This window comes from Hemiscyllium ocellatum, chromosome 48 (assembly GCF_020745735.1).
Source record: "Hemiscyllium ocellatum isolate sHemOce1 chromosome 48, sHemOce1.pat.X.cur, whole genome shotgun sequence".
NCBI classification, from domain to species: Eukaryota; Metazoa; Chordata; class Chondrichthyes; order Orectolobiformes; family Hemiscylliidae; genus Hemiscyllium; species Hemiscyllium ocellatum.
Genome location: NC_083448.1, coordinates 10,055,625 through 10,076,794, shown reverse-complemented (window position 1 = coordinate 10,076,794; position 21,170 = coordinate 10,055,625). Strand labels below are relative to the sequence as shown.

General features: G+C 40.2%; 1 protein-coding gene across 2 annotated transcripts in view; it reads left to right on the top strand.

Annotated features, from left to right (window-relative positions):
• The window catches only part of LOC132836841 (disintegrin and metalloproteinase domain-containing protein 9-like), a 122,228-nt gene extending 113,387 nt beyond the window's left edge, over positions 1–8,841 (top strand). For both annotated transcript variants that reach the window (XM_060856368.1, XM_060856367.1), the window contains one exon: positions 6,195–8,841. In XM_060856368.1, coding sequence (XP_060712351.1) covers positions 6,195–6,252 — 58 coding nt within the window. In that variant the 3' untranslated portion in view covers positions 6,253–8,841. The remainder of the gene's footprint in view (positions 1–6,194) is intronic.
• The last annotated feature ends 12,329 nt before the right edge of the window (positions 8,842–21,170 follow it).

The window sequence follows — 21,170 nt, the reverse complement described above, 5'->3', positions numbered from 1 at the left end:
AATCATCATAGAATTCCTCCAGTGTAGAAACAGGATATTTGGCCTAACAAGTCTACTCTGACCATCTGAAGAATATCCCACCCATATCCATTCCCCAACACTCTTTCTCTACAATTTCCCATGATTAATGCATCTAACCTACATATCTCTGAATAGTTTGGGCAGTTTAGCATTGCCAATCCACCTAACCTGCACATTTTTGGACTGTGGGAGGAAACTGGAGCACCTGGGGGAAACTCACGCAGACACGAAGAGAATGTGCAAACTCCACACAGACAGTCGTCTGAGGCTGGAATCAAACTCAGGTCCCTGGTATTGTGAGGCAGCAGTGCTCACCACTGAGCCAGTGTGCTGCCCTTTGTCTGAAGGACTATTTATACTGCAGATTACAAACATTGTGAAGACTCATGCCCATGACATGAAAGCTCAACTTTGCAAAAACTTCACTCAGGAGCTTGTCTAACCATTTTGCTTAAATCACACGATCCCTTGGAAATGCTGTTTTGATCCAGTACTCAAAAATTGAGTTTCTAGTCCTTTTTTAAAAAAACGTTCTGCACCGAACTGAGAACCCAATTACATTTACTCGACAATCCAAGTTACCAAATATTAAGAAATTACAAATGCCCATCACAATTGCATTATTACAAAATCTGGTATTTTACATATAAAGCTGCAGTCTCTGAAGATAGAAATACAGGTTGAAGCTAATGTTTTTTCTGGACAACTGGGGTCCTTTCTGGGGAAGGTGGGACCTCTATAAAAAGGATGGGCTACACCTGAACCTGAGGGGCACCAGTATCCTTGGGGGGAGGTTTGCTAGTGCTCTTTGGGAGGGTTTAAACTAACTCCGCGGGGGCATGGGAACCAGGACTGTAGCTTTAGGGTCCAGGACCTTGAGTGTAGGGAGGTTAGGAATAATGCAGCGATCTCTAAGGAGGGTGCCTGTAACCAGAAAGGTGGATTGAAGTGTGTATACTTCAATGCCAGAAGTATAAGGAATAAGGTAGGTGAACTTGCAGCGTGGGTTGGTACCTGGGACTTCGATGTTGTGGCCATTACAGAGACGTGGGTAGAACAGGGACAAGAATGGCTGTTGCACGTTCCAGGGTTCAAATGTTTTAGTAGGATCAGACATGGGGGTAAAAAAGGGGGAGGCGTGGCATTACTTGTCAAAGACAGTATCACAGCAGTGGAATGGACGATGGAAGAGGACTTGCCATCTGAGGTAGTTTGGGCTGAGGTTAGAAATAGAAAAGGTGAGGTCACCCTGTTAGGTGTTTTCTACAGGCCTCCTAATAGTCCTAGAGAAGTAGAGGATAATATTGCGAGGATGATTCAGGAAAAGAGTGAAGGTAGCAGGGTGGTTGTTATGGGGGACTTTAACTTCCCAGATATTGACTGGGAGAGCTATAGCTCGAGTTCATTAGATGGGTCGGTGTTTGTACAATGTGTGCAGGAGGGTTTCCTGACACAATATGTCGACAGGCCAACAAGAGGGGAGGCTATATTGGATTTGGTTCTAGGTAATGAACCAGGCCAGGTGTTAGACTTGGAGGTAGGTGAGCACTTCGGGGACAGTGACCACAACTCGGTGACTTTTACTTTAGTGATGGAGAGGGATAATCGTGCGCCGCAGGGCAAGAGCTATAGCTGGGGGCAGGGAAATTATGATGCAGTGAGGCATGACTTAGGATGTGTGGATTGGAAAAACAGGCTTCAAGAGAAGAACACTAATGAGATGTGGGGATTGTTCAAGGAGCAGCTACTGCGTGTCCTCGATAGGTATGTACCAGTCAGGCATGGTGTAAAGGGCCTTGTGAGGCAGCCGTGGTTTAGTAAGGAATTGGAGTCCCTTGTGAAAGGGAAGAAGGTGGCATATGTAAAGATGAGGCGTGAAGGTTCAGTTGGGGCGATTGAGAGTTATAAGGTAGCCAGGAAGGAGCTAAAGAGGGAGCTAAGAGAAGCGAGAAGGGGACATGAAAAGTCTTTAGCTGGTAGGATTAGGGAAAACCCAAAGGCTTTCTATAGGTATGTCAAGAATAAAAGGATGACTAGGGTAGGTATCGGTCCAGTCAAGGATAGTAGTGGGAAGTTGTGTGTGGAGGCGGAGGAGATTGGAGAGACATTAAATCAGTACTTTTCATCAGTATTCACTCAGGAACAGGACACTGTTGCTGATGTGAATATGGAATCACAAATAATTAGAATGGATGCCCTGGAAATATGCAGGGAGGAGGTTTTGGGAATATTGGAAAGGATGAATATAGATAAGTCTCCTGGGCCTGATGGCATTTACCCCAGGATCCTATGGGAAGCTAGGGAGGAGATAGCAGAGCCATTGGCCTGGATTTTTATGTCGTCATTGTCTACGGGAATAGTACCAGAGGACTGGAGGATAGCGAATGTGGTCCCATTGTTCAAGAAAGGGAGTAGGGATAGCCCTAGTAACTATAGGCCAGTGAGTCTGACTTCAGTGGTGGGCAAAGTCTTAGAGAGAATGGTAAGGGATAAGATTTATGAACATCTGGGTAGGAATAACGTGATCAGGGATAGCCAGCATGGTTTTGTGAAGGGCAGGTCGTGCCTCACAAACCTTATTGAGTTCTTTGAGAAGGTGACTAAGGAAGTGGATGAGGGTAAAGCAGTAGATGTTGTGTATATGGATTTTAGTAAGGCGTTCGATAAGGTTCCCCATGGTAGGCTAATGCTAAAACTTCGGAGGTATGGCATTGAGGATACATTAGAGGTTTGGATTAGGAATTGGCTGGCTGGAAGGAGACAGAGGGTAGTAGTTGATGGATTATGTTCATCTTGGAGCGCAGTTACTAGCGGTGTACCACAAGGATCTGTTTTGGGACCATTGCTTTTTGTTATCTTTATAAATGATCTAGAGGAAGGACTTGAAAGCTGGGTAAGCAAGTTTGCAGATGACACAAAAGTCGGTGGAGTTGTGGATAGTGAGGAAGGAAGTGGTAGGTTACAGCGGGATATAGATAAGTTGCAGAGCTGGGCGGAAATGTGGCAAATGGAATTCAATGTAGCTAAGTGCGAAGTCGTTCACTTTGGTAGGAATAACAAGATGATGGATTACTGGGCTAATGGTAGGCTACTTGGTAGTGTGGATGAGCAGAGGGATCTTGGTGTCTATGTACACAGATCTCTGAAAGTTGCCACCCAGGTAAATAGTGCTGTGAGGAAGGCATATGGTGTACTGGGCTTTATTGGCAGAGGAATTGAGTTCCGGAGTCCTGAGGTCATGTTGCAGTTGTATAAGACTCTGGTGAGGCCTCATCTGGAGTATTGTGTGCAGTTTTGGTCGCCATACTATAGGAAGGATGTGGAAGCTTTAGAATGAGTGCAGAGGAGGTTTACCAGGATGTTGCCTGGAATGGTAGGAAAATCTTATGAGGAAAGGCTGAGGCGCTTGGGGCTGTTCTCATTGGAGAAGAGAAGGTTTAGGGGAGATCTGATAGAAGTGTATAAGATGATTAGGGGTTTAGATAGGGTAGATACTAAGAACCTTTTACCGCTAATGGAGTCAGGTGTTACTAGGGGACATAGCTTTAAATTAAGGGGTGGTAGGTATAGGACAGATGTTAGGGGTAGATTCTTCACACAGCGGGTTGTGAGTTCATGGAATGCCCTGCCCGTATCAGTGGTGAACTCTCCTTCTTTATGGTCATTTAAGCGGGCATTGGATAGGCATTTGGAAGTTATTGGGCTAGTATAGGTTAGGTAGGATTCGGTCGGCGCAACATCGAGGGCCGAAGGGCCTGTACTGCGCTGTATCCTTCTATGTTCTATGTTCACAAGCACAAAATACTTGAGGTTGATCCCTACACCTGAAATCCCTGAATCCACTCATGGGGTATTGCCGATCAGACATCAGCTGAGTGGGCGGAGTGGGGTGGTGTGCATCATGGTCACAAAGGTGAAATGAGGCTGCAAAGTGTGCAGAGATGCTGTTGATTTGAAAAAATTGTTTTACTTTCTTCAATTAAAGAACACTGAAATAACTGGGAAAATTTTTCTTTCCTTTTGTTGTCAATTTAAATATTGTGCTGTCTCTGACATTGTTTTCTCATGTATTGTGGCTTGAAGTTTAATGAAGTAGTGAAAAGTATTGAGCAATTCTTCTCATCTGCTTCCAAAACAGACAATATCCTTTTTATACCAATACAGAGAAGGTATTTTTAATAAGCAACTGCATTATCTGATGAACAAATTAGTGAGGTTGATTAAGAAACACCAGAAGACCAAAGCATTACCCTTAAATGTTAAGAGTAGTCCTCAACCCAAATAAATAACAATTTTTGAGCCTGAACCACAATGTTAAATTTGGATACTGCTGGGGAACTCATTTCATTGATTAATGACTTTTCTTTCACATGATCTTAATTATCAAGTTTGGACCATTCAGCTGAACATTAAATGAGCCATCTTGCTTCTGGTAAATCTGTCATTCTTGAATTTGAAGCCTCTCACTCAACATCGATAGATGTTTGCTATTTTGGTTTAAGCTTCTATTACCTTTCTTGAAACTAATTTTTTTTGACATCCACCAAAAGTCTGAGCTGGTAAAAACTTGAGGTGCATTGACATCTGGCTAGAGGCTTGAGAGCCTCCCCTGACTGACCATAAATCTCCATTGTATGCCATGAGCTAGAATCTATTGCAAATCTATTTACCGCTCTGAATGAAACGGTATCTAAAAAAATGTTCGATGATATCATAGGCAGATGGATTCTGGTTTCAGTTCTATAAAGACAATTTTTTTTCAACAAGTCATTGGAACAGTGACTAAATTACATGAATTCCAAGTCAGCATTTGATTCAGTCAGGTGCCTCACAGGATGCCTTTATTTAGAGATGTACAGCACGGAAACAGACCCTTCGGTCCAACTCATCCATGCCGACCAGATATCCCAACGCAATCTAGTTCCACCTGCCAGCACCCGACCCATAAACCTCCAAACCCTTCCGATTCATATACCCATTCTAATGCCTTTTAAATGTTGCAATTGTACTAGCCTCCACCACTACTTCGAGCAACTCATTCCACCACACATACCACCCTCTGTGTGAAAATATTGCCTCTTAGGTTCCCTTTCATATCTTTCCCCTCTCACCCTAAACCTATGCCCTCTGGTTCTGGACTTCCCTACCCCAGGGAAAAGACTTTGTCTATTTATTCTATCCATGCCCCTCATAATTTTGTAAACCTCTATAAGGTCACCCCTCAGCCTCAGATGCTCCAGGGAAAACAGCCCCACCCTGTTCAGCCTCTCCCTGTACCTCAAACCTCCAACCCTGCCAACATCCTTGTAAATCTTTTCTGACGTATTTCAAGTTTCACAACATCTTTCTGATAGGAAGGAGACCTGAACTGCACACAATATTCCAACAGTGGTCTAACGAATGTCCTGTACAGCAGCAACATGACCTCCCAACTCCTGTACTCAATAAGTTGTCAGGACTGAGGAGAGGCTTTGGCCATCATCACTGAATAGAAGTCCAGGTCAGCTGAATTAGAATTAATTCATAAAAATGTCTCATTAGTTCAAGAAACACGAATTAATGGGAATAGTTAAGTAAGAAATTAAGTAGTTGAGACAGGAGTGATATGTCTGTGGGATTGAATGTTTGTATATGGATATTGCTGGGAAACAAGTTGAAACTTGTTTTGTTGTTTATCTTAAGATCCTTCTAAACTGTCATTTTCTTTAAAGCTTGGTTTGTTTTCTTGTTCTTTTGTTTAATAAGCTTGTGTTCTTATGTTAAAGAACACTGGCAGCCTTGTGTGACTATCTTTTAGTGACTAACCACCATGGTAACCAAATACAACAAGTAAACTAATGATGTACGAAGGCAAGTTTCCCAGGGACCTAATTTTTTTCAATATTATCATTTTTCAATAAATTCATACTTAACTGTCAGATAGTACAGGATATTAAAATTATAATCACTGCGTTTCCAGTTTCCTTCATTTTTAAAAAAAAATTTACTCATTTTGTGGGATGGCCAGTATTTATTGCCCGTTGCTAGTTGTCCTTGAGAATATAGTAGCAAGCTACCTTCTTGAATTGCTGCAATCCACCTTACTATCATGTAATTTTTCAAACATACAGACATTATTAAGAGTAAATGACGTTTATACTTTTTCTCCTGAAAGTGTTTTTATTTCGTTTCAGGCCACCACCGCCATGCCCAGCACCTTCAAGGCCTGTTCCAATGACCCAAAGGATATAGATGCTGTTACACTTACTACTGTACAGGACTCTGTGCAGACATTTAAATTATGTATACTCATTTACAATATTGCCTCCACACAACTAGAGTGTCAACCACCTTTACCAATTCATCCATGTTAAAGATAATGCTTCTGTATTTTACGTTTCATTTTTCTCAAGAAAACTTTCTGCCATTTCCAATCTTTGAAGGAAATTACAACTGAATACCTCTTACATTTTTACAATTTTTTTTCTGAAATATTTGAAATGTTTGATTCAGTTGGAGAAATTCTGCTGTTTAAACATGCTGAAAGTTTGCCCAGTTACTCTCTTCAGATACTTGATACGCAATAGAATGGAGGGGAAGAAACGATCACGACTGTCAAGTAATTAATTTTGCTGTTTTGAAGATTACAACATCTTGTAACCAGTGTGTTCTGTCCCTCTTGTTTGTTTAAATAACATGCTTCTGATGTTTTCTGCAGAAGGTGAAAGTGCTTCACTCTGATCACTCTGATGAACTCATGTTTCTCTGCTGGTTGCCCAGTCAGAAGCCCGTATTATACCTGCAGCAGAGTAGATTAACATTTTTTGACTTCACAATTTATTAAGCACTTAATTTGAAAACATCTGCTATGTCTGAGCTCTTGCTTCAAATGTGCCCCAATTTTAAATTGAGTTTGAAATATCAATGCTTTAAAACAAGTTTCTTTTTATTTGATATTTTGTTTCTACACCTGAATGCAACTTCTGACACTTGATGACACTCTACAACCAAGATGGGAGGGAGGCAACCTCTGCTCGTGTTGCTTTGTATTTTGCAGCATGAAGGCTGTGACAGTTGCTCTGAACTGACTTGTTTTTTAATTGAGTTTTTTTTGTAAAGAGAACCTTAATCACTGGGTGCTCATCATGCAATGAATTTCAGATGTGGAGTTGTATCTGACCACCATGTGGTACAACATTGCCGTGTGTTAAACTAGCTGCTGTAAAGTTACTCCTTGGTACCACTGACAACTCATTGTCATTGCTTGGTTTTGTACTTCAGGAAACCACACACTTCAGCTGCAGTGTTGAATGTTCATTTCAATACCTTTATTAAGTGAAATATTAATGGAAATCTCATGTAGCACAATGCACATAACTTGCATTTGGTGCTGGAGGGCTTCTTGACAAGCTCTTGTACATTGTAGTGAATGCTATCTGGTAGACATAACAGCAGAATTAATTCAAACATGGCTGTAAGGACATGGCAACTAAAATGACTGTCTACCCAGTAAAACATGACAGGGACAGACTTGGACAAATCTTATTCATTTCCTGCATGGACACTATCTGTCCCCTGGATCAATTGCACATGACATGTTTAATGGAACTTAATTTTACAATGTGGTAAATGTGATTTACTATGCTATGATATTTTGCAGAATTTTTAATTGCATTTCTGATTCAAGCTCTCTTTATTTATATGTAATCTATTCCCTGAAGCAAACAATCTTGTAGTCTCCAACAAAAACAGGTTTAAATTCTTCTTGGACTTGGGATGCTGTTATGTGTAGGGTTATTGTTTAAATTCCCATAAGAATGCATTGCTTATCGTGAAAATAATCTTGGATAATGGTTAATTACAACACTGGTCCATGTAACCCTGATTTTTTTGCCATGCTTTTTGAAATAAAGTCGAGTACACATCCTAAAATATTCCAGCAAGTGAAGCATTGCCAGTCATGCATTTAAATGTATGATTCTGAAGTTATGGACTGAATTTTAACTCAAAGTGGGTATCTTTGAATGAGTTTGAATCTCTTGCTGCTCTTCAATTTGAGTGGTGAGAGTAGATTCTACGATTTAAATATGGGCATTATGTTTGATGCAGGCAGACTTTAACTTTCTAGTTTTAATGTGCTCTGCACACGAGCTTATGGCTTTTCATTAAATATTCAACTGGCAAATGAATTCCATTCAAACATTTTCATTACACTGATAAAACTCAATTTACACAATTTACAATTGGTATTCATTGGAATTTTTCAGTTTCTGAGTGGAGGAATGCATTGTAAAGATCTTACATTGTAAAGGTCTTCCAGCATATCTCACTTCAATTTCACACAAATACATCAGATTGAAATATGCTCAAAGCCATTTGTCTTTTTTTTTGTGGTCTGGATAGAATATTGTACCTTACTGTGAGCCAGGTTATAATATTGGTGACCTTTGGTGCAATAAACAAAATCTATTAGTCAGGAGCTGTTTGATGTTCTTTCAGGTGGATTACCTATTCATACATTTCAGTCTAAAGCCACATTTAGTTGTGTAACTTAATCGAGAAGTGAGTTCAAAGTTGAGAGATTTGAGAGAACCTTGATGAACCGACTGAAGTTTAGTTGGTGGGGTTACTTCTATTCACCAAAACCAAACAGATTTGAGGTTAGAATTCACTTCCAGGTATCCATCAATCTCATTGTAACAAAACTCTTTACTTCACTTGAATATTTGCACTCCTTTAAAAATAGTGTTTTACTTTTTTCAAAAATTATGATTTTTCTTATGAGATGTAAAGATATTATGCACCTGTGGATTACAAAGGGCTTTTATTTCATCTGTGTAAAGAGCAATAGTGAAATAAAAATGATTCTTTTTCTTAGTTGAAGTATTCATTTAATCCAACTGAGATTTATTTGAAGTGTGACAATCATATGTTCATTAATAAGGACAGTGACTCTGACCTTTGGCCACACTTGATTTGATGGTTTGCTTTATCCTTCACTGTACAGCTTTGTCATTAATTTTCCACTTTTTGTACCTTTCCCAAAATTTAAAACATGTGAGTAATATTTCCTATGGTTCTCTGTTTTCACTGTGTTGATTCATCTGGCCAAATAATGACTGTGTCTTCAAACGTATTGGCAGTATCAGAAACTCCTCACCAGAAGTCAGTTCCTGCTTTGTATCGAAAATGTTCTCATGTGGGTTCTTTGGATTTCATACAACACTTATTAACAGACAACATATAATGGTGAGGTTATAGAGCGGCATGCTCCATTTCATACATTTTCCCATCTAGCAGAGTATAAGTACACAGGTACAGAGATCATAAGTCCCTGGACAGTATTAACAAAGATAAGAAGAAGTAATACCATGGAGAAGTGTGAAAACGGGGAAGAAAACGTTCAGACCCATTGGCTTTCTGTCAAGCAACGAGCATTGGGATTTTTGACTGAGCAGGACATGTACAACTAAAGATTTTGTATCACAGCAGCACAGAACTGGTGAAACAACAGGAAATAAACTGCACAGTCTCTTCAGAGGCTGGTAGAATTGAAAGTAATTTGGAACAGGAAACAATTTGACTTCTGGAGCAGTTATGATTACATCTCAAGCAAGGAATGCAAACATTCTACATACAATGTTCCAATAAAAAAGTGAATCTTCTAAAGTATTATAAAGATTGTCTGCATTCGTCCCAGGAGTAGAGTATCCAGTTTTGGTTCACTTACCTTAGGAAGGATATATTTGCCATAGATCATGCCACAGATCTAATCCCTGGTATGGCATGACTTTGGGATGAAACTAAACCAAAATCTCTAAGGTTTAGAGATGATGTTTCCCCTGGCTCTAGAAGGTCTACACATTTGAACCAAAACATTTGGACTCCAGTATTCACATTCTCTGGCAATAAAGACCAATATGACTTGCCTTCCTAATTTTTTTGTTGAATATTTATGTTAACGTTTTTAGGATTTGAATTTTAAGTACTTTAAACTTTACAAAATATTGCTGTTAAGTTTTGTTGTGGACAATATTAGCTAACTTACTTGACAGTCAACAATATATGATCATTGTGTTTGCTATTTTTGGATCTAGAGGAGTGACCAGGAAGGTTGAAGAGGACAGAGCGGGATCATCTGTAACACAACAGGATGCCCTTTAAGACTGAAACAATAGTTGACTCCAGAGTTCAATACAAGGAAACAGCTGAGGGACTTCACTCAGTAAAACTACTTAATCTCCAGAACATGTTGCACAGATCTTGAAAGTAAACAATGCAAAAATCCAAAGATTAAGGTGCATTTTATAATTGGTTAATAGCTTAGTACACATTCGTTCCAAAGATATTTTTATTTAATTAGTACATTTGGCTTTTGGAGTTTATTACAGGAGGGGTCAGGCCATCATCGTATCATACAATTCCGGTCGCCCTTCTATAGGAAAGATGCTGAGGGTGCAGAAATAATTTACAACAATGTTGCCAGGATTAGAGTGTTTCAGTAATAGGGAGAGAGTGAATAGGCTGGAGTTTATTTCCCTGGACCATCGGAGATTGAAGGGTGACTTATGGAAGTTTATAAAATCATGAGGGGCATGGACAAGGTGAATAGCCAAGGCATTTTCTGATGGTGGGGAACTCCAGAACTAGATGGTATGAGTTTAGGGAGAGTGGGGAAAGATTTAAAAAAGACCTGAGGAATAACTTTTTCATGAAGAGTGCATGTATGGAATGAGCTACCAGAGGAAATGTTGTAGGTGGACATTATAACATTTAAAGGGCATCAGAATAAAAAGATTTTCGGGGATCTAAGATGGCGGCAATCTGAGAAGATTACACTGCAGAACTACGCATTCGCAGCAGGAGCAGGACAGTCCTTTAACCCAACCAACCCAGGTCATCAGGATTTCTTGGGGTGTTGGAAAGATTATGGAGCCCCGGGAATGATTTAAAAATTGACTTACCTGTATTTTCAGCTGTCCAGAAACGCCTAAAAAGGGAGGAGGAGCACAGAGGCCGGGCCTGCAGCTCAGCCTGCAGCAGCCTCAGAGCAGATTACTCTCCAGGAACTAGTGAACCAGCTCTCAATCTCGCGAGATGTTGGGGAAACAGATTGAAGATAAGCTGGCTCCAGTCTCTCTCATGCTGCAGAAGCATGAGCAGCAGCTGGGAGATCTGGAGAAGAGGACAGATGAGGTGGAGCACAGGGTCACTGTGGTGGAAGCTGATGCCAGTTCATTTGAGGAAGAGATCCAAGCCCTGAAGACGCAGGTTTGTAATTTGTGTGACCTAGTGGATGATCTTGAAAACAGGGGCAGGAGGAGAAACATTCGGATCATCGGTCTGCCTGAGGGTAAGGAGGGTGAGCGGCCTGCGGAATTTGTTGAAAATTGGCTTCCGAAATTCCTTGACTTGGAGACTGGCATGAGAGGATTGAAGATAGAGAGGGCTCACCGGGTCGCAGCACGGAGGTCAGGTCTAGGTCAACACCCTTGTCCTTTCCTGGTGCGGTTCCATCATTACCAGGATAATGGAGGCCCTAATTTATGAGGGGAGTAAGATCATGTTTTTTCAGGACTTTTCAGCGGCGCTGATCCAGAAACGAAAATCGTGTGATGGTGTCAAGAGAAGATTGAAGGAGCCTGGGATTCAGTACTCCCTTAGATATCCGGCAGTTTCGGATCCATGCATCTCTTTGACACATCGGAGAAGGCAAGAGACTTTGTGGACAAACTAACCTAATTTAAACAATTGTAGTATGTATAAATACTGTTGCTTGGGTATGCGTTTATCATTCTGCAAAAGAAATGGAGGAAATCCGGTTGGAGCTTTGTTTTTCCCCTTTTTTTTACCTCTATTGATAATAATTTAGTTCAAAATATGTCTGGCGGTGGTTAAGATGTACATTTTAAATTTCTAAGTTAGGACATACCAAAGGATGGGTGGGGTATTTATTCCCCTTTTTTTTATAAAAGAACTTTTTTATTCATATTGATATTCTATGGGGTGTTTATTCTTTTTAGCTTGTGCTTGCAATGCGGCTCTAGCTGGGAGAAGTGCAGGTGGTTGAGATAGTCAGATGCCTATCTATGGGCAGTTTAGGATGGGTATTTGCCCCCTCCGGGCAGGGGGTGAGTTCCCCTACTCAGCACTATTGGCGCTTTATATGTTGGTTTGTTTTCTGGTTTTTGTTGTTTTTTATTTTTAATCATTTTGTATGTTTGTCAAATGTAATGGTTTTAGTTTATGTAGTTTTTATATTTGGTGGACCATGCGACACTAAGGCTCAGCAATTTATGGTTCGGGTTCCTCCTCTCTGGAATTTAAATGTAATTGCAGAAGATTATGGCTAATGATTTGATTAAATGGTGTACCTGGAATATCAAGGGAAGTCACTCACCACTTAAGAGGAAGAAGGTACTCTTGAGTCTTAGAAAGGAGAAGGTGGATATTGTTTTGTTACAGGAGACACATTTGGATGACAAGGAGCATCTGAAATTACAGCAGAATGGCTTTGACCGAGTTTATTTTTCATCATTTAATACCAGAAGTAGGGGAGTGGCTATTTTGGTTAGGAAAAATCTCTTATTTAAATTGTTGGAATGTGTTAAAGACACATACAGAAGGTTTGTAATTCTTAAAGCCTTGATAAATAGGGAAGAATATGGCATTTTAAATGTTTATTGTTCCCCAGCTCATCCTCTTAAATTCTTGGTAGATGCTTTTTCTAAACTGACAAGTCTCAAGTCTTGGTACATCATTATAGGGGGAGGTTTTAACTGCCTCATGGACCCCACAGTGGACAGGTTGCCTAAAGGTCCCTCGCTATCCTCTGCACAAAACTAAACAGTTATTGGGTTTGTGTGGGGAATTAGGATTGGTGAACATCTGGAGGTGTCTTCACCCTACAGGTAGGGATTTCACGTTTTTCTCCAATCCGCACAGATGCCACATGAGGATTGATTTTCTTCTGACCCCTGCGGTACCCCTGGATCTGGTGGCATCCTGTACGATTGGTAATATTGCCATCTCTGATCATGCTGCAGTGTACTTCATGGTTAAAATTAAGAATGTTACAGTGGATTCAAGGTACTGGCGAATGGAACCCTTTATTCTCATGGACAGCAAGCTTGTGGAGTATTTTTCTAGGGAATTTCAGGCATTCCTAGACATCAACATAGGCTCGGTTGATAGCTCATCTGTTCTCTGAGAAACTGCCAAAGCTTATACCAGAGGGTCACGCAGATGCCAAAGAAGGAGCTGGCTTTTGCAAAGCAAAGGTTATTCAAGCATGGTGACAAGCCAGGCAAATACCTAGCATACCTTGCCAGAAAGAGAAGTGCCCCACAAACCATTACAGCGATTAGGGAAGGGTCTAGGAACTTAACATGTGATTCTAAAAAGATTAATGTGGCATTCCAGAGATCCTACTCTAAATGATATCAGTCTGAGAATTGTGAGGTGTGACAGGCCAAAATGGAATCCTTTTTTAGAGATCTGAAGCTCCCGGGTGTGACTGCCGAACATCAGTCCTTTCTCAATGCCCCATTATCAGAGCAAGAAGTGCAGGAAGCTGTGAGTCAGCTTCAGATGCAAAGACGCATGGTCCTGATGGATTTCCCAGTGAATTCTACAAGGAATTTATAAGTATACTGTCAGGCCCGATGCTGAATACGTTTAATGATTCATACAGTCATGTTTGTCTCCCACCATCTCTGAGAGAGGCCAATATTTCATTTATCCTTAAAAATTGGAAGGTTCTGGAAGACTGTGCTTCATACAGGCCCATCTCGCTCTTAAATATGGACTTTAAAATCCTTTCTAAGGGTCTTGCGTAAAGGCTGGAGACTGTGTTACCTTCTATTATTAAAGAGGATCAGACAGGCTTCATAAAGGGTCACAGATCCTTCAATAATATTAGGAGGCTGCTTAACGTAATTCAAGCATGCCAATAGCAGTCAATACAGGTACTGGTGATTTCTTTAGATGCAGAGAAGGCATTTGACCGAGTTGAGTGGCCTTACATTTTCTATACTTTTGACCAGTTTGGTCTGGGCGAAGTTTTCATAAGATGGGTAAAGGTTCTCTGCAGTGTACCTCTCGCTGTGGTCATTACCAACGGGGTACAATCAAGCAACTTTAATATTTCTAGGAGCAGCCGACAGGGCTGTCCCCTTTCACCATCACTTTTTACGTTGGTGATTGAACCGTTGGCAGAGGCCATTCGTGGCGATCTCAATATATCAGCTCCAGAAGTGGGGTCAAAATTACATAAGATCTTGCTGTATGCAGATGATGTTCTAATTTTCTTGACAAATCCAGCAGTTTCAGTGCCTTGCCTGATACAATGCATTCACGCGTTTGGCGTTTTTTCAGGGTATAAGATTAATTTTGCTAAATCAGAGGCTATGCCTATGGGTGGTCTTAGGAAAGAGTTGGCTCTTGAGAGTGACCATAGATTCCCATTTAGATGGTCATAGGGGGGTTTTGTATATTTGGGCATATTCATTACTCCAGTTCTGGATTGGCTGTTCAAAGCCAATTTTACTCAATTATTTGAAAAAATTAAACAAGATCTCCAAAGATGGGAGGCACTTCCAGTCTCATGGTTGGATCGGATAGCACTTATTGAGATGAATATTCTCCTTCGTTTGCTCTATCCTATACGGGTGGTCCCCCTGATTTTCAATAAACAAACACTCAGGATACTGAACAGTTGGTTCAGCTCCTTTTTCTGGCACCATAAACGGCCCCACATTAAATTAGCCAACTGCAGTTGCCTCACAAATTGGGGGGAGTAGACCTTCCGGACATTAAAAAGTATCAATTATGCTCGCTTTTGACCTATGTTAGTGATTAGGTTTGTGGGGACCCTCTTTCAATATGGCTAGATATCGAAGTCTCCCAGGCAAAGTGCCCCCTTACCAGTTAGCTGTTTTTGGACAAGGTAAGGACAGTTAGGGAATATTGTCATAACCCAATAGTCATCAATACTGTTAAAGCATGGAGAGCAATTCGGCAGAGGGAAGGTAATATTAGCAAAACATCTTTGTTTACACCTTTAGTGGGTATGCGGAGTTTTCAACCAGGTATGATAGATTCAGGATATAAACGTTGGGCAGCTAGGGGTATATCTTGCATGGGTGATTTATTTGAGGGAGATGTAATGATGTCCTTCGATCAGTTAGTACGGAAGTACGAATTACCTAATAGAGACCTCTTTTGTTTTTTTCAAGTTAGGGATTTTATTCAAAAAAGGACTATGCTTTTGACTGATCCCTACAAATCTGACATAGAAAGAGGAGTACTAAGGGCTAAGAGTACACTCTCTGTCAGTACTCTATATCACCAATTGGGGGGTGCCACCTCAGATGAGTCTGATCAACTCTGCAAGATGTGGGAAAGAGAGCTGGGTGTTGAAGTTTCTTCAGAGGCATGGGAGGATATTTGGGAGAATGCAAGGAAGATATCAATTTGCAATAGGACCCATGCTTTACAATTGAGATTCTCCACAGGGTCCACTTCGCCCCAGACCGTTTGTCAAAATTTAAACCAGAGGTATCTTCAGCATGCCCCAAGTGCAAGATCTGTACGGGTACTCTTACCCATTGTCTTTGGTCTTGTGACAGGCTTCAAATATATTGGAGCGCTGTGGTGGGTGCAATGGAGAGGATTTTAGGTGTAGGGGTGGAGAAGGACCCTATTTCGCTCCTTTTGGGCCTACCCATTATATTTCCTGCAGACTCGCATAAGGCAAAACTTTTCAATATTCTTACATTCTGTGCAAGGAAGAATATCTTGCTAGGTTGGATATCAGCAAAAAACCCAGGCCTGTCGGGTTGGCGGAAGATTGTTATGGAGCATATTCCCCTGGATTTTCTCACAAATATGGTACACCATAAAACTGAGAATTTTTACAAGACACGGCAACCCTTTTTGAAATACCTGGACACAGATTTATCTGTCACACTAACAAGGGCTTTTATATAGCCATAATGATTGTGTTTCATGAATCCAATATCCAGGGAGGAGGAATTGTGAATGTATGAGTGTTTTGTTTGACTGAGCTGAGTTATTACTATTTATTTGTTTGTTGTTAGGTATTTATTTAGTTAGTAAAATAGCTAGTATAGGTTTTTTTTAAATTTTATACTTCTTTATATATGTTTATACATTCATATAGAAAGGTGGGTTGGGGAACTTTTTTATTATTTGGGTTTAGTTTTGTACTATTTTTGTACTGTTTTGAATTGCATTGTTTTGTATTTGTTGTAATATTTAAACATCTATTTTTCTTAATAAAAATATATTATTTAAAAAAAGAGTTTCAAGGGATAAGGGCAAAATGCTGCAAATGGGACTAGGTGAGGTTGGGATATCTGGTCAGTGTGGACAAGTTGGTCTGAAGGGTCCGTTTCCTTGCTGTATGACTCCATAACTGTCCTAAAGTAAAATATTACTTTGCAATTAACTGTCAGTAAATGCAAAAGAGCATTATGCAAAATACATCACAAATTGCAGTACTGTTTTTTAGTAATCTCCAGTACTAAGGAAATGCATACATTGGTGACAAAATATTTGGCTCTTTATTGTGCGTATTATCGTAAACCTGAATGGGCTGTTTATCACGTGCACAGACTATCAGGCAGCTGGTACTGAATGTCTTCTGTCGAGGGCTTTGATAGACCAGACCTTTTCAGAGTAAATGGCTTTAAATGTCAATCGGTGTGAAATATTGACACTGGCACTGTGATATTTGACCTTTCTAATGCCCTGTCTTATTACATTAATGAATGTGTGTTCAACAGCAGTTAGATTCCCACTTGTTCCATTTAAAGTGACCATAAACTACACTCTAAGTCATTGTTGATTGCCTGAGTTTGGAAAAAATGCCATGAGATTTCTATCTTTGTTAAAAGTTGGTGATGCATGGGAAATGGTACGACATTGATTTGAAGTCTCAGTTTTAACTTCAAGGGCTCTCACGATGACTTACTCTCAGTTACAAGAGCTACAGGTTTTGTTTCCCTTGATTTGCCTTTGGAATGTGTGTTTCACTGGTTGAGCAAACATTTATTGACTATCCTGAGTCAAGCTTGAGAAGGCGGTGGTGAGCCATTGCCTTTAACTGCTGCAATTTTTGGAAGAGAGTTCCAGGATTCTGACCCAGTGACTGCAGAAGAACAGTGATACATTTCCAAGTTGGAATGATGTATGGTAACTTGCAACTTGCAAGTGCTCCTTTGTTTAGTCTGGATGATAGAGGTTACAAGTTTGAAAGGTGCTGCTAAAGATGCTTTAGCTGACATAAGTGTGCTCCGGTGATCAGATAAAAAAGACTGAGCACTATGATTTGAAGATAGGCAGCTTGACCACTTCAGTTTTTCTACTTATGTGCTTGCAACACCGTAAAATTAAACCTTCAAAGACCCTCAAAATTGATTGCAATGGTTCTAAACCAGACGTTTTGAATAAATATTCTCATAATCTGTGAATATTCAATTCCAGGCACAATTTGCCTCTTAAACAAAAGACTTTGTAATTTATTAGCAATATTGTTAGTTTAGCAGAATAAAATTAAACAAATAGTAATCTTCTTGATCTATGGTTTAAATTCAAAAATTGGTGTTTTCAGCTCCATTGAAACAAAAAAAACATTGACAAACAAAACAGTTCAAACAAAAAAAAAAGGAAAATAACAAAACTGGACAGATTACAATAGTGGTTTTTACAATGCATTATTCCACATGCACATATGATGGTTTCTTGGGTGACGTTCTGAAGATGTCAATCAGGGTCACCTTTTCAGTTCACTCAGATAATGACAGTGATACTTAGATTTCTGTTCTCAGAGCTCCAAGAGCTGCTCATGGGAGGTCAGGTAGGAGGTGGAATGTTTTATTTCTTCCTCCAATTCTGTTTTCATTTAGTTCCTGACCTTCCCTTCACCTTTGATTTCATGTCAGCATTGCTCACTCTGGGCTTTGCTTGCCACTGGTTCCTTGGCAAACCCTATCAACGCAATCTTCTAGTCTGCGAAAGGTATAACTCAGTCTTTGTGACTGCATTCACACCCCTGTAGTTGACATGTAATCTAATCGAACTACCTGGTTTAGGAATCAATACCAATTACTCTGCCTTGGTTTGATCAATTGAACCTCCAACATATATTGAATTTGCCTTGTTACTTTGGTTTGTTTCTCCAGGTTGAAACCAATATGGATTTTGTTTTATTCGGTCCAAATTATTTACACCCATGTGTTGTTCAGTTAATGTGGGTCAACCAAGTATATTTTTGCAAACTTCCTTAAATTTCTGAGCAATGTCACCATACCTCTCTGTTGATGTTTCTCAACCTAAGAAAAGTGATAAACTACTTAAATCCAGATATTATTAAATCTCAGAGTAGGAAGTTCACTTCGCAAGCTGTCCTTTTCTCCTTGGGTCTCCTCCTTCTTTCTTATATCCACCTCGACTATACTTTCTACCTGACACACCTGTACATTCTCATCTTTGTTTCTACAACAGTACTGTTTTCATATGTTTACATGACATAATCCTGACAGTAGAAAAAAAATGATCAATTAAATTTGTTTCCTGACAGACATTTTTAGTTACTTCATAGGGACCACTGAAGTTTGCTTTTAATGCCTCACCTTGAAAAGACAACAGTACCAAAACTTCATGTCCTCCTTTAAAATTTCTGCTCATCACATGTTTATCTGCACATTCTTTCATTTTGATTTGGGAAGTTTTTTGGTGTTCCTGTGCAACTCCACATGCCCTTGCAACTTTTTGAGGAATGTGACCACATAGTCAAAGCACTGAAGCTTTGTTTTTCTGACTGACCAATTTTTTTCTCATCACTTTTTTTACCCTCTTTTACTCTCATCACCCTCTTATTTCATGGCCAGAAACTCATTCGAATGGGCTAAAGCCAGTAGATTTATTTGGAGAATCTCAGGTTGAAAATTAGAGAAATTCTGAACCTTTATGCCAATCCTTTAGCTTCGCTTGTTCTTAAGGGAATAGCCTCTGGGAATAGAGTAGTCATTTCCATATTGGGTTAGGATATATTCATTTCCAGCTTTCAATTTAGATAATGATCCTACACAAACCACTAGTACACAGGATTGTTCCTCAGAAACTGCTGTAGGAATCGGGGTGCTGGTGTGACAGTACTATGCTTTTCAGATAAATTTGTTCTGAGCTGTTTCTTTTGCAGAGAGGTATTTCCATGGTGTTACAGAATGCCTGCTTCAGAAACAGTGGGTAAAAAGCTTTGAGCTCCCTGAGTGTTTTTTTAACTAGACGAAAGAAGCATGAGCAGGTGAAATCAGGCTCATACAGGCACAGAGTTTTAGTTTTGCTTGCATGTTTGGAGTTGAATTCATTTTGTGTTTGTATTTTAAGTGTTGTAAGTATAAAGTGCGTTTTGCTTACAGCCTATTGGTGGACCAATCGAATCACATCTAGAACATAGCATCTTACATTTGCCTTTAAATAAAATTAAAAGTTAGGGCCTAGGGTACCTCCTTGATACTTTTGGCGGGGGTTTGGTCTCATCCAATAACATTAGTTTATTCACATGTTTATGTTCACCCACAATTTGATAAGTATGACACATTTTACAAAACTGTACCACATCCTCATGCAATTTTGGCCCAAGTGAAATACCTGTTCATGAATGCCTGAGTTTTCAGAATTCCCCACATGTCCTGCAATGGAAATTTCATGTGTTATTCACAATATCTCCATATGAGAGCCGGGCGATACCACTATCTGATGGAAAACCGACCCTTTCTTCAGCTGTGGATTGGTGAAGGCGAGTCACCACTTCCGCATCAGCCTTTTTTGCTTAAAGTATGTGTTTTAAAGTAATAGCACTTGGGAATTTCTTTGACCTCTATTAGCTGATTGTTTTATTTTATTTCATTCAAGATCTGTTTTTCATATTGTAACTTGTGATGTTTTACCAAACACTCCACCTGGTTGTTTTTGCCTTTTTGGAAAATTTCAGCACCTTTCACTTGCTGTGGTGTCAAATCAAATTTGATTGATGGATTTTGTGAAACCATCGTCCTGGTTATTACACAAAGGAAAGACACCAGAAACCTATTCCTAAAAATTGTTCTCCTTTGGACTTTCTCATACCTTTAGTCCTGCCAAATCCTTCCCCAGCTTTAAGCACTCCCTCAATTGGTAATAGTTTAACAACTCTGACAATTGCTTCTCCTATAACAAATCTAGTTGTACTCTATGTACTGTTTCAGTCCAGTTAAGACACCTGCAACCACCTGACAATCTGAAAAATTTCCCAAGTATGTCCTGTACATTAAAAGCAGGATAAATCCAACCCGGCCAATTACTGACCCATCATTCTCCTGTCGATCATCAAGAAAGTGATGGAAGACGTCAACAACAGTGCTATCTAGCAGCACCTACTCAGTGTCGTACACTTTGGGTTCTGTCAGGGGCACTCAGTTCCTGATCTCATTACAACATTAGTTCAAATGTGGACAAAACAGCTGAATTACAGACGTGAGGTGAGGGTAACAGCCCTTGACATCAAGGCTGCATTCAACCGAGGGTGGCATCAAAAAGCCCTAGCAAAACTGGTATCAATAGCTATCAGGAGCCAAACTCTCCAGTAGTTAGTCATACCTGACACATAGAAAGATGGTTGTGGTTGCTGGAGATCAGTCATCCCCTCAGGGTAGTGTCCTTGGTCCAACCATATTTCAGCTGCTTCATCAATGTCCTTCCCTATGTCTTAAGGTCAGACGTGGGATGTTCGCCAATGATTGCACAATGTTCAACACTGTTCGCGACTCCTCTGACACCGAAGCAGTACATGTCCAAATGCAACAAGATCTGGATTGTATCCAGGCCTGGGCTGACAAGTGACAAGTAGCATTCGCATGACACAAATGCCAGGTTATGACCACCATCAATAAGCGACAATCTAACCATCGTTCCTGGACATTCAATAGTGTTACTGTCACAGAATCCCCCACGATCTATATCCTGGGTGTTATCATTGATCCGAAACTCAACTGGACTCACCACATAAGCACGGTGGCTATAAGAGCAGGTCAGAAGCTAGGAACACTGCAGCAAGTAACTCACCTCCTGACTCCCAAAACCTGTCAACCATCTACAAGGCTCAA